Here is a 15,233-nt window from a genome sequence, read left to right on the forward strand (position 1 = left end):
TTTTCAACTCGGCTGAGACTTGGTTGTTCAGCTTAGCGTATTTCTGAGGGCTAGGAATAGGAATTAAGAGGAAGTTGACTTAAGCTTAATGAGGCAGGCGAGGGAAACAAAGTCTTTAGGTGTACTACGAATAAAATGATCAGGCAAGTAATGCTATTCAGATTAAGTTCTCTTGTCTTTCATTCATTGAGAAATACACACTCTTTCAAGTTATATCTTTAAGTTGTTCATGTTTATGCTGCAGTGTGGGATAAGATTGCTCAACACTCAAATCAACCGTTAGCACAGGAAAGGACTGAATGGTCTTTGTTTCTTTTATAATAAGCCTTAAGAAATTTTTTTATAAAAATATAATTACCAACAAAACGCTCACTAAATTTGGCCTTCCAAACAAGTAAAGCAATATATTCATGCTACGTAAAAGACGAAGATATATCTCCAAAAACATTTGTAACTTAACTTTTCGCTGAATTTTCTTGCTATTGCCCATTCAGTTCAAGCGTCCTAGCCCACTTACTGTTAAGAAGAATATTTATCGGGGGACAGAAAATGTTCAACAGTATTCAACAAAATGAATTTTCAACGTCAACAGGTATTAATATTGAACCCAATTTAATATTTTAAATTTATTCCTACGATTTTTTCCCAATTATCTGAGAAATAATAGGGTGTACTTATTGCACATACATGAAATAACAGGCAACGACAACAAACGGTCCAACAAGCCGCTTATTTCGCCCACTATACCTAGTACTTCCTCATTTATTTTCCTTTTGGTCCATTTCACCTTCTCCATTCTTCTACACTCCCATATTGCAAAAGCCTCCAATCTACGTCATTTGTCCTGCTTCGGTGACCACGTTTCCGCGCCGTACATAAGTACGCTCCATATCAAATTTTAGGGCGTCTTGCCTTAAAATTCTTACAAAACGTTCCTGTCATTTGTGAAAGCCTCTTTGCCAAGCGCAATTTTTCACCTGACGTCCCTAAAACTTTGATCGTGTTGGTCCAAACCACTTCCGAGATACGCCAACTGTTCCACCTTCTCTATATTTTTCCTCCTATTTCAATGTATAGCTTAGCCTTTGTCTTTCTGGCATAACCCTTGTTTTATTTATATTGATTCTCATCCCATACCTGTCACACTTAATTTCAAATTCAATTAGGAATGCTTGCAACTCCTTGACTGACTGTCAAACTAAAGCTTGGTCATCAGCATACCTAACTGATTATATATATATATATATATATATATATATATATATATATATACATATATATTCTCTTCGGCGTTGTCGAAGGCCTTGTCTACGTTCACGAATGCCACATATAATGGCTTATTTACGTGTAATATTTTTTCGGCCAGAACCCGGCAAGAGATTTGCCAGTCTTGCTCCTCGGTTTTTCCTGAATACGAATTGGTTTTCGGATAGGTCTCTATCTATTCTCCCTTCAATTCTTTGGCTAACTATCCTAACAAAGATTTTCCGTGCTTAAGTCACCAGGTTCAATGTTCTGTGTTCTTCGTATCTATCTGTTTTCGGTAGTTTCTTCGTTCTTGCAATCATAATACTTTTTCTCGAAGTCTTTTGGTGGCTTTATTCTGCCGTAGATATCCTCGATTATTTCATGGAGGGCATCCTTTGATTTGACCCCTAGTGCCTTGATTATTTCTCCGTTTATTTTTTCAACTCCTGGTGCCTTGTTGTTCATCAGGTCTGCTACTGCTCTGACGAATACGCTTCTTAATACCTGTGGACCCCTCGTCTTTACCTGTCCTGCTTTCACCTTTAATTAAGCCATCTTCTAGTGATTTGGGAGCATTACAGAGTACTTTGATGTATTCCCTCCTTCTATTCCTAATGTCGTCATCATTTATTATTACTTTTCCATTAGCAGCTCAGATGTTTTTGAGATTTTTGTTCCTTTCTCCGAATTACTCTTCACTAGTTAATAAGCCATCTCGCCATTTCCCTTATTATGATATTATTGATTTTCTCGCAGCAGCTTTCTATCCATTCTTCCTTCGCCATCTTGCTCTCTCGCATGACCTTGTTCCACAACTGTTTGTATAGGTATCATTCACTTGCATTTCTTGTATTTTCTTCTTTCTTGTATGAGACCCCATACTTGAGCTGTTAACCATGGCTTCCTAGATATTTCCTCCTTACTCACAAGTAGCTCAACTCCAGCCTTGGCCATTATTTTCTTCGTTTCTTTCCATCGACCCTCAGTGCCAGAATTTTCATTATTTCCTTCAATTTCTCTTTAGATGGCCGAGCTGAACTTCTCTCTTGCGCTCTTCCCTTCCGGTATCTTTTGGTTCCATCTGGGTTGTCGTGTCTCTTTCTTCATCTTCTTGTATCGCAGTCTGCGTTTACGATCACCAGGTTGTGAACACTATTTATATCTGCATCTGGGTAGCTCTCACACGTCTTAACTTGGTTCCTGTATCTATTCCTGGCACTAATGTAATAAATTTGGTTTCGTAATTTGTCTCCGGGCACCTTCCATGTTTATCTTCTTCCCAAATGCTGATCAAAGATGGTACTTGCCACTACCATGTTTTTCTCTTATAATTATTAGAATTATATCAGTGTCTCTCCCGCGGCTTTTCTTTTTCCCAATCCGAAGTATCCCGCGCCACTTCCCTTCACCCCTCGCCGCCCGTAACGTTCCAATTCCATCACTTTTAGGTTTTCCTTCCCTTTTACTGTTCCTAGCACCTCTTCCAGTTGCTCGCATACTTCCTCGATTACCCGATCTGAATGGCTGGATGTCAGCATATAAATCTGCACTATCACTGTATCAAGGTCTGCCTCTCACTTTATCATTAATATCCTTTCACTATATTGCTAGCACGATATTATTTACCTTGCCCCTTTCTTCGTGAGCATGATGTCTACACCTCCAATTTTCTCGTCGTCTACCGGGTGTATCATCCTGTAGCCGCGCTCCAGAAGCCGTTCGCCCCCGCCCATTTAATTGCGCTCACTCCTAGGATGTCTATCCCTAGCCTTCCCATCACCATACTTGTATTTTCTAATTCCCCACGCACCCCAAATGACTTAACGTTCAATGTCACTATTCTGCATCTATCCTCCTTGGCTGATGTTCTCCTCCCAATAGTCCCCACCCGGAGATCCGATTGGGGGATTAGTTTACCTCCGGAATACTTCACCGGAAGGAAAGCCGACATGTCATATTTGAATGCAAGGCTGCATATTCTAGGAAGGATAATGTGGTGGTTTCCCGTTGCGTTCCATATAAAGTACTGCAGCCGTTACTGTGAACTTCACCCTCGCCCGCAGCTGTAGCAGCTGATGCGGGCTGTTTCACTATTAGGCGCTACTAGTGCCCCTATATATATATATATATATATATATATATATATATATATATATATATATATATATATATATATATATATATATACATATATATATACATATATATATACATATAGTTCACCAAATAATTTCCAACAATATGCGAAATTCACACGTCAGGGTAGGGGGGCCAGATTCTTTCTCCATGGTTTCCCAGGTATTTAGGTATTTCTGGAGTAATAGTAGTTTTAGGGAAGGTGACCGACAGCTGAGATCATTTGCGCCAATAGGGAACGATAGAAAAGGATGAAGGGTGGAGAGAGAAATCCGGCGTTGACATTAGACTACTTTTAACGAAAGGCGCCAAGGGGTCCGCAGCTTAATGTCCCATCCGATGGACAGCCTGCTCACTTCCAGTGCTCTCCACATAGCACTAAATTGAAGTAGGGATCGGGTTACCAATGAAAAAAACCTGCCGCCTCCGGAATTCAAACCCGGGACCTCTGGGTGGATATCCAGCACTTTTGTTACCACAAAATCCCAAGCCCCAAGTATTTGTGGTAACTGGAAAGGCAAACAGCATGGGTGAGGCGGAAGGCGCCCAGAGGCGTGCCCGGGAATCGAACCCAGGTCCTCCGGTAAATAGAACTACTGGGCTGGACTATCATATCCCTCCCCATACATGAATATGGGATACCTGGTATTTCAGGGGTAGAGCGTTGCACCAGAGGGACCAGGTTCGATTTGCGGGCATTCCTCTCTGGGCACCCTTCAGCTTCACCCGAGTTGTGTGATTATTCGGTACCAAATCTTCCTGGGATTTAGTCTGGCCTTCTTATGCATACAGTGTGTGTAAATATATATATATATATATATATATATATATGATATATATATATATACTCATATATACAGAAACATATATAAGGAAAAGGGATAGGAACACGTATAAAGGACGAACACAATAGAGGTGGGGAAGGCGGAATCGAACGGATCACAAGAGTAAAAATATTTCCTCAACCGGGACTCGAACACCGGATCTTTCCACTTGCCGGGCGGATGCTCTTAACCACTTGAGCTATCGAGGATATGTAATTTACCCTGAGATCCGTGGGTCTTATATGTCGCCAAGCGCCCCGATTCTTTAGCCAAGAGATGGCGTCAGGGGGCTGTTTCACCCACCAAAGGAGAAATAGACAATACACAAGAGGAAAGGTCAGTGGTTAGAATTCATACATGAATCCGTATGAATTCTAACCACTGACCTTTCCTCTTGTGTATTGTCTATTTCTCCTTTGGTGGGTGAAACAGCCCCCTGACGCCATCTCTTGGCTAAAGAATCGGGGCGCTTGGCGACATATAAGACCCACGGATCTCAGGGTAAATTACATATCCTCGATAGCTCAAGTGGTTAAGAGCATCCGCCCGGCAAGTGGAAAGATCCGGTGTTCGAGTCCCGGTTGAGGAAATATTTTTACTCTTGTGATCCGTTCGATTCCGCCTTCCCCACCTCTATTGTGTTCGTCCTTTATACGTGTTCCTATCCCTTTTCCTTATATATGTTTCTGTATATATGAGTATTTATTCGCCGTTTGGCGGGATTTCGTGTTTGAATGTGTATATATATATATATATATATAGAAAGAGAGAGAGATAAACATACAGAATAATCAATTATTACAACTACCATCCTTTCGAAGTCTCCTAGATGTAGTGTTTTCACTTATTTTATCCCTATTTGTTGCCTTCTTGATATTCTTAACGTTATTTTCTCATATCATCCATCTCTACATTTCCTTTTTTCTTCCGCTCTCTTTCTGCTAACCTCGTTTCTCCTGCTCCGTATAAAAGAGTACTTTCTTTTATATTTTCATGAATACTATGCTTACATGTTTTCATGCTGTCATTACCACATATAATTCCGTTGAGATATATTTTGGTTTCAAACCTTTGAATGATCCGTTTTCATATTTTTTCTCTAACCTTGTGCAGTTGAAAATGAATCCTAAGGCTTCGTTATCCACCAGAGTCATCGACTTGAAGGCTGGTTTGATAGGTGACGGTAGAGCTCAACCGAACAGCAAGTGAAATTCACACATCAGGATTCTATGCTTTTCGTCTTAACTAGATGGAACTTCAAGATGAAAACTGAATGATTATACATCTGTAATTTCCACAGATTTTTATTTTAAAAACGACCGTTTCCGTCGAATAGTCGAAATCATCAGGTTAAGGGGTATAGTTTCTTCCTCTTTGCCACCTATGGTATCCCAGAAATTTCTGATACTCGAAAAATTGCACAGCTTGGGTGAAGCCAAGCGTGCCCAGAAACGTCCCAGTGCATCGAACTCGGTTCCTCCGGGATCAATTCCAACGGTCAATCTACTGGGTTACCACCTTCCCGAGAAATGCCTATAACCATGTGATAAAAATTTATAATTAATAAGATATTTTACACTAAACCTGCCACACTTGACCACTGAAGGTCATTTTCAGTGTTCTACTAATTGAAAAAAGTCAAACATACAAGTGAAAGAACAAGAATGACGGTTGTAATCGAAGCCGCACCCTCGTATTTTTTCTGGCGATGATGATATCGCCCAGCAGTCCACCCAAACCTTTTACTTTCTCGTCCTCTCAGCCGTTCACATCGCCCCTACCCTCCGCTCCACTTACACACCCCCCACTAATCATAAATCCTTAACGTTTCCACTCAACCCGATGCCCGAACACTCGCGAACCTCCATCACGCACGCCCCTGGCCTCGTACGTGTCCGGACCCAGGCCCGCGGCGATATCTCCTTCCTGCCGCTTTTATTCCTCCGCGGGGGTGCGTATTATGCTTTTTTAAAAGCCACCCGTGTGTTGCCCCTGCCTCAACGGCACTGCTACCCCGGACCAATAACGACCCGGCGCATGCCATCCAAAGTGTCACCCTCCCCTCTGATCGATGTAAATTTATGGGTGCCAATGTATTTGGTTCCCCGTGGAAACATGGCGTCCTTCAGGTGACCATAATTACAGAGTGTCATACGCCTGCGGGCGTTTGCATGTTTATGTGCCCCGTGAACATAAAATAGAGGCGCTTTTCCCATTTATATTTATACTCAAAAGCAAAGAGCCTTTTAAGAAAAGATAAAAAAACTAAATGTCAATCGATTTAAGATTCGAACTTAGAACACAAATGTTTCACGTGTTCATATTCCAAATGGACTATTGGAATTAATAAAATCTGAAGGCCAGTTAATGCATTGAAATGAACGAAGAAAAATATCATTAATAATTGAAATTTGAATTTCGAATACCATTCGGGAAGAGTTTGAACATTAACGTTGGATCAATGGCGACTAAATATCTCAATTAGCTGATTTTACTGAAATGTGCTTAAAACATATTTTAATGGACTTATACGTAACATGCGCAATTTTTTTATTTCAGAATGAGTTGCTCAGTGCTTTTTGGTTGGTTGCTCGTGATGATAGGAGATGAAAGCAGCATATTAGAATATCTTTTTCCAAAGATTCTGTTTCAATTATATACAATAGAATATAATTTTACGCATTTCAATCATCATATCAATTTTCGAGTTTAGCTGGTTATTAATTCATGCACCTTTGATTTAATTTTCTCCAATTATTAATTCGCAAATAATGATATGCTATATGAAATGTATGATTGAGCTGTTAATTTGTATCAGTGTCTGCTTTAACTTGTAATGATGTAGTGCATCGAAACTGGTCGAAAATAAATCTTTATTAAGTGGAAAATCGCAAGAGTTTTCGTCTCTGTTATTATCTACTATATTTGGTCGTTCCCTTATTACTTCATTTGGAATATATATTATATTCTATATACTATTCTGAAATTTCTTCTCGTCGCGTTCATTCTAGGCTTTGTACTAGACTTTCCAGTCTTTTCCATATGCCCCGAACTACCGAGCTTTAAGGACATAATTTTTATTAATGATATAGGGCTTTGCTCTTTCCCTTATTTGGTATTTTTTTCATTGTTTCAAAATATTCAATTAGCTTCTTGTATTACCTGACGGCATTGGATAAATCAACGGTTTGTCCTCTTCGCAACTCACCTGTATGCCACAGGTGGACCCCAGATATTTGAACTTCTTACATATTTTGATAAATCTTCCGTCAATATCATTATTTTTTTCTTGTAGCTACTGCCTAATACACATCCATCTCCTAAAAATGTAACTACTTATCCCAAAATTTATATTGTTTATAGAGCATGCAAACAGCACCATAGACATCCGCAACCGTTAGCTATGGGTATTCGGGAAAAGTGCATAGACTACGTACAGTCTGCACTCCCAAATTACTCCATCCCAATTTCACCTAAGGTACTGCATTAACATATCGGTAATATATGGCGATAAATTAAGTGTACGAAGGAGTAATCCAAAAAAGACGGCTAGAGTGATTGTTTTCACAGTAGCCTACAGTTTTATGCAGGATTAGGTTAGAGACAGAAGAAATACTATCGTATTTCTTGTTTTGTCAATCATGACATAACCTGGCACTTCACACTTTGTCAATTCCGCATAAAATTCTACCTTCCTTCAATCCTTCCAACGTGCTTAATTTTTTATTCCCTCAACTGGCTTGCCTGATATTCTCCTTCCTATCACAGTTTTCAAAATTCTATCGCCAATAACATTATCGCGTTTCCAATTTTTTTGCCCCTTGGATTTCTTCCACAAGCATACTCTCCTCCCCTTATTTTCCAATTACTTTTAAGTTAATTCCTTATGAACCAGTTCAATTTTATTTTTCTAAATTGGTTCTAAACTGCATCCCGAAATCCAATCTACTCATTTATTTATACCTATCGTCTTGCCCTCATGGCCATGCTTAAGGGTCAAAAAACTACGTTTCATACTCCTAGTCGTTGCTAAACCAACTAACTGTTCATGTAATTAATTCCCTCTTTCTTTTGGTAGCTTTATCGTCTAGAAATGTAATATTTGATAGCTAATAAATGATAACGTAGCTTTTTCCTTGTATCTCTACTAAAGTAGCCTTCTTAGTTCAAGTTACTTCTAAGATAGGTTAACTGCTCCTCTACCCTCATATCCGCCCCCCCCCCTCAAATTTAACGTTTCAATTAGCTTTCCTCTTTCTTGCCAACGTCAGATACTTTGTATTTTGTATATTGATTTTCATCCCACACCTATCCAATACCGATTTTTAATGCACACATAGTGATTGCTTAACTAACTAACTAACTAACCCAAATTAAATTGATTTATTAATTCCATTGTTACTTTTATTCTTATCCTTAGTTCATGTCATCCCTCCCTCTCTTCATCCAGAGGGATGAAGTGTCAATATTTCACAGATCACCAACAAAAACGAATATTCTTGAATCTTGAGATTCTTAATTGTAACTAAATCGGATTCCTCCAATAACATTTTTTAGCATGTTTTAGAAGGCATACAGGCAGGCAGTTCTATACTCTCTTGAGAACAAAAAGATACATTGTACATAAAAGTCCGCTCGATTAAACCACCATATACTACCTTCTTTACGGTGCATTCTAAGTCTATGGTTAGTTTCAATGACCATCATGTTGGCATATTCTTCGAAATGATATGTTACAACAAGTATATAATAAAGTTAGCATATACTCACGTCCACTCGTATTCCTTCAACTTTGTATGAGTGTTGATGAGGGACTGCTCTGGGAACGTATCGGTAGAACTCTTCGTTGTCCTTGTACCACTTAACACTATAAAGGCGATCGCCTTCCAGCTCGTGTCCACACTCTAGGAGAGCCATCTCACTGCGTATCTTATAAGCTGGTATCGTCACTTTGGTCAGCCTTAGGCCCCATGTGGCTAAAGGAGGGAAAAGAAACGTATTAGCAATGACCCTAGGATCAGCAGAGCATAACGTATCTATAAAAATGCATTTTCGTAATTATTACATTTCACACTTCATAAAAACTATTAAAGTATTACAATTGAATCCAAAACCTACACCATTGTTGTAAGCTGCTGAAATAAAAGGAATATTTTAAATTAATATTTAAACTTTCTTTTTTTTTATTTGAAATTTTTAAGCTGCCCAAGAAAAAGAGCTGCATCGGAAGTCCACATGGCAGTCCTATCATAATTTAGACTTGAGCCTGTGACATTCATGCCAACCAGACTGCACTGCCCATTTGGAAATACACCTGATACTTGCTTACGTTTTTATTGAAACTGCATAATTGCTGTTGTTTTCCTAATTTAGTGCAACCCAAATACAACATTTGTAATATATATATACATATATACATATACATATATATATATATATATATATATACTCATATATACAGAAACATATATAAGGAAAAGGGATAGGAACACGTATAAAGGACGAACACAATAGAGGTGGGGAAGGCGGAATCGAACGGATCACAAGAGTAAAAATATTTCCTCAACCGGGACTCGAACACCGGATCTTTCCACTTGCCGGGCGGATGCTCTTAACCACTTGAGCTATCGAGGATATGTAATTTACCCTGAGATCCGTGGGTCTTATGTGTCGCCAAGCGCCCCGATTCTTTAGCCAAGAGATGGCGTTAGGGGGCTGTTTCACCCACCAAAGGAGAAATAGACAATACACAAGAGGAAAGGACAGTGGTTAGAATTCATACAACATCGTACAGGAAAAGAACAGTGCGTTTCGTGGCACGCATAGCCAGAAGAAAGAGATGAGCCACATTGGCCAAATACACATTCAAACACGAAATCCCGCCAAACGGCGAATAAATACTCATATATACAGAAACATATATAAGGAAAAGGGATAGGAACACGTATAAAGGACGAACACAATAGAGGTGTATATATATATATATTTATATATGTTTCTGTATATATGAGTATTTATTCGCCGTTTGGCGGGATTTCGTGTTTGAATGTATATATATATATATATATATATATATATATATATATATATATACACACATACACATATATATATATATATATATATATATATATATATATATACACACATACATACACATACATGTATTGTTCTACATTGTCTTTTCATGAATTCACTGAGTATCAGATGCTAAATCGTTAACGAATACATACTTCTTTGATTACACCATGAATATATCAATATTTATTTCTAATTAGGCATACAGTATTGTCTTATAGTTAAATAAGTTGGTAGCCAAACATGAAATCCACCAAATTCCACCGCACAAGTCGGAATCGCTTTCAATCTGTCGATTTCATGCAGTACCATTATTACTGACCAACAATCCATAAATGTGGCATTAATGCACTAATGACGCATTTCTCTTAGCCAATTCACCAAAGTCGCGTAATGTAAGCAGTCTTTAATGTGCTCCTTCCCAATATCGGGAAATAGAACAGGTTTTCAACGACCCGTGAGGCTCATTGCGTCGAGGGAATTCGGAATTGACACGATTAGGCAGGCACACCCGCCACATGCAACCCTCATCATTATCTCAGGGACCTACTCCACGACGTATCTCTAACAATCTATTCAGTGTCTATTGGATTGGAAAGTGCTATGCTCCGTTGCTTCCGGTGTTCTCAAAGCCCAATCACTTGGAAATATCGGCACGTGGCAGTCGAAATTATACTTGGAACAAATGTCTCACAAAGAATTTTAAGAAATAAATTATACGTCCTAAAATATTTACAGCGTTTAAAAAATTGAGTCAGTATTTAATCTATGAAATACTAGAGAATAAGGCTCAAATAAGGTAGCTTTTGTAGATAGTTATAAAAATAACAGGTGAGAAAGCACTCACAGATCGACGGTTGAAATACAGACTAAATCCCCAACATTAACTTAAAAATTACACGCCATGAAAGATGTTTTATATATTAAACATACTATCATATCGATATAATTAGGACCATAATTATTTAAGAGGAAATATTGATAGCAGAATGAATAGGTTTTAAATACCACATTTTGTACATGGTTAGGGACTACGCGTACTCTTATAGTGTTTCTAGATGAATTTGACTGAATCAGAATAGTTCAAATAACAGAATAGCTACAAGAGGAGAGGCAGTTTGAACAAACGAAACGTACGATTCTTATTTTATGTTAAAAACACTCCCATACTGTTGTAGCAAAATTGTTATCAAGCATGAAGTAAATGGTATTTGTAAATTATAACACTTCATATAGCCCGTCAACTAGTTAACTAAATATTTTTTGCTGCACGATACGAATATTTCATGTCTTAATATCATCAGTCTTTTACCTAAAACCCTTACGATGGCCTTAAAATAATTGTGTAGAAAAACGTGGATGTTGATTTTCAGGTCTCCCCCAGTGTCTTGACAAAAGAGTCTCGGCTTTCGGGATTCCATACACGTTGCGTTTTCCATTTATGACACTAACGGACATCATGGAGATAATGGCCATCAATTGAAAGCTTGGCATTGGTGGAATTTTGAAACCAGAGTTTAATACTGATTAGATAACATGGGTCTCATAATTTATTCAATTAGTTCAACCGTCTCGTATATTTCTCCTTAATTGCGGCCCACTTAGACCTAACTCCACTGCCACCACAGATTCAAAAATAACTGTTAAGTAAATCGCTATTCTATGCTGAAACTGAAAAAGACAAATATCTTTGGCCCTAATGGTGACGCTAATCGTCAGTAAGCGTCAAATGGCTTTGAAGGGAAAAATGATGGGTTACTCGTACGTCACATAGATTAAAAATTGGCCACATGCATAAATAATTTTTCTCTTTATATTCCGTAACGCTGAGTACAAATTATCATATGGTGTATGCATAAAGCTCCTTGGATTACGGCGTTATCCCAGTAGCTTTTTCAGCTACTGAGATAACGGTGTACGATAATCATGTAAGTATTCACTCCATCTAATCATCACGTAAGTATTCTTCAATCATCGGGGAAGGGGGAATCACGACGATGTAATAAAAACTCGATAAAAAACAGTAAAAGAAGACTTTTTAGGATGCGCTCATGCACGCTTCGTTGCAGTTCTTGTACACGAAACCTTTGCAAGTGCTTTGCTCAGTGGTGGATGAAAGCCGCAGTCTAAACTGATGCTTTGAGAATATAACCGCAAAAGTATAAAATAAAAACATCGGAAGATCCCACACCAGAAATCTTATACGGCTCACCCCAAAAAAAAAGAAAGATTACGTAATTTTTTTACAAGTACGATCGGTAATTCAAAACCGTCACGGAAAGCAGCCCAGACGCGGGAAGTGAAGATGCGATGGTGGAAAGAGTGCGCGGCAGGTTTTCCGAAGGCTACCAGAGATCCTCTGCGGGATGAGAGCGGAAAGGCCACGGGGACGAGAGCGGGGAAAGAGAAAAAGGCTTTTGGGGTGGTTTAAGGAAGGGTAAGAACGAGGATGAGGGTATTGACTGGAAAATGAGTTGCCTACGGAAACCTTAAAAGCTTTCGGTGTCGGTATCAGGTTAATAAGACCGTAAGACCCTCGGAAGTTTGTCACCGGATTGTGTGGTAAGGGAGCCAAGGGACGGGGGCGGACGGGCGCTGGGGTAGATGGGTATGTGTTTGTGTGTGTGTGTGTGTGTGCGAGTGGGGGGAGGGAAGTAAAAAAGGAAGAAGATGAGGTGAAAGTGAAAACCGCCAGAAACACTTGACCCCTTTCAAGGGGTGTGGGGTGTTTAAAATATAAAAAAAAATAAACGGAAGCGGGCACCAGATGGTGTTAAAGGGCTTTTCAAAAGCAGCGGAAAGGGGCGGCGAAGGGAGGATTGGAGAGAAAGAGAGGGCCACCCGTTCTCTCCGTGAACGTTGGAGGCGTAAGTCGAAGGGGGATGGAGAAGGGGTGAAGGGTGGAAGTGGAGGAGAGTGGGGAGAAGGGAGGAAGGGAAGGTGCGAGAGCTGGGGAGAGGCGTTGAGGGGAATGGTAAAGGGAAGGCCGAGGAGAGAGGGGAGTTGGAAAGGGGAGAATGGGAGGAAAGTCATGGGGAAAAGGGGGAGGACCTCGCCGGGGGACATGCGAGATGAGGACGGAGGAAGAAACCATACGACGAGGGAGAGAGAGAGAAGGAAGGAGAGACTGCGACGCCACAGTTGAGCGCCGTTCGGAAACAATGGGCAGGGAATTGCTGCACAAACACGAACGGCCCTTTTCAAGAGACGGACAAAACTCTCCTCTCCCGTCTCGCCTGGAATCGTTATCGCTTCGGGATATGGCACGGGAGGGTCCACTCCACACGTGCAAGCAGGAGGGTCTCGCCAACATCAAAACTTTCGACTGGAGCACTAGTTTACGGCATGGAGAGAGCTCCATGGAGTAGCCTGAAAAGGTTTGGGAACCATACGAAACATAATCGCTGTCCTACTGAGTACTACAAAAACCAAACACATGCGTTCAAAATCGTGATATTGAATCAGGGATATTGGAGCCTTCTCTGGTCTTTTGACGGCGATCCCATGGCCACCTGAACTACTTGAGTAGCGCTTGCCAGAATTTTGATTCGCGCCGCATTCATTCGCCTTTTTGTTGTTATAAAAAGCCTGGTGTGATATTAAATATCTTTCATGGATTACCAATTATGCGTTAAAAATCAGTTCTTCATATTTTTAGAGAACATCAGTTTCAATAGGTTTCAGGAATCCTTAAATACACTTCTGACAGTTATATCAGGGTAGCCCTACAGGAGAGAAATCTTTAAAACTTGTCAACAGAATTTGCCTGCTGACAAGATACTAGCATAGAAGTTGAAATTAGGGCCATATAAAAATATTATGTCATTATTTATAACAAAATCAACCACAGCCAAGAAGATAGATGCAACTCAACGGTATGCAACCCAGTTTTTCCAACTGCAGAGGAGTTGTGTCTATTCCTTGGGAAAAGTGATAGAAGTTATCTCCATTTTAATTTACAGAATGGCAATTTGTAGGGAATGCTGCTAAGTATATGTTTCTCTTTTTAAGTTTCTCCAGTCTTTTACCGGAGCTAAATTTAAATTCCTCTTGCTTTTCCTCAGAAACAGTTAAGCTTTTGGGGTCAAGGCAAGCGGTGTAAAAGGTTATCGCATTATTCATTGAGAAAATATGCCTTACATCATTGGCAAATTTGCGAAGACATATTTCACTCTGTGATTACGAAAATGTCAGATGGAAATTGCGAAAAATTAAGAAATCTCGCGAAAAGATTTCCTAAATAGATTGATTACAAATGAACTAAAGTGGCGCACTTCAATGCAGACCAAGAAATGGTAACAAAAAGAAAACAGCCTGATAAAATCGTGTGCATCGTTTCGTTAGAAGAGGGATGTCAAGGAAATTGGGAAGAAATATAAACACAGGACTCAGAAGGCGGATTCAGTTTTAATGCCTCCACAGCGGAATGGGAGGTGTTCCACTCAAGTCTTCGGGGCCTTTGTGTTCCCTTCCTCCTGTCTCCACATCTCTTGCTCTATTAGACTGTCCCTTTCCTTCCTCGCAAAGGTTCTTCCCGTCCCAGAAACCTACGCGGTAGCGCACGTCACCCCTCACCCTTCCTCCCGATCCATCCCCGCCCAATGTCGAGGGGCCCCGCCCCACCTGCCCCACGTCCCCATTCCCCGGCCCCTCCCACACCCCCATCCGCTTGACGAACGGCTCATTTACATCGCGCTTTGCAGCCATCGGGAATAATTCATTCGTACCGACGTAAACGGTAGCATACACATGCTCTAATTTTGCCGTTCGAATGTGTTGATTTGGTGCGGCTGCATATTTCACCTCATGTTTTTGCGAACTGTTTGCCTAATGGGAAAGCGAGGCAAAGGAAAGCGCTAGGGAACTTCGATCCCGCTTTTTTATCAGACTAATTAACCATTCTCTCAATTATTTTCAATAATCTCGTCGTCATCACATGGCACGTTT

At 40.0% G+C, this 15,233-nt stretch overlaps 1 protein-coding gene across 1 annotated transcript in view; it reads right to left on the reverse strand.

The window, feature by feature from the left end:
• The window catches only part of LOC139694307 (uncharacterized), a 192,495-nt gene that overhangs the window by 33,881 nt on the left and 143,381 nt on the right, over positions 1 to 15,233 (reverse strand). Inside the window, exon 2 of the mRNA XM_071592786.1 lies at positions 8,979 to 9,184. Within this exon, the coding sequence (XP_071448887.1) occupies positions 8,979 to 9,184 (206 nt within the window). The remainder of the gene's footprint in view (positions 1 to 8,978; positions 9,185 to 15,233) is intronic.

This window comes from Hetaerina americana, unplaced genomic scaffold (genome assembly GCF_022747635.1).
Source record: "Hetaerina americana unplaced genomic scaffold, ioHetAmer1.1.p SCAF_5, whole genome shotgun sequence".
Lineage (NCBI taxonomy): Eukaryota > Metazoa > Arthropoda > Insecta > Odonata > Calopterygidae > Hetaerina > Hetaerina americana.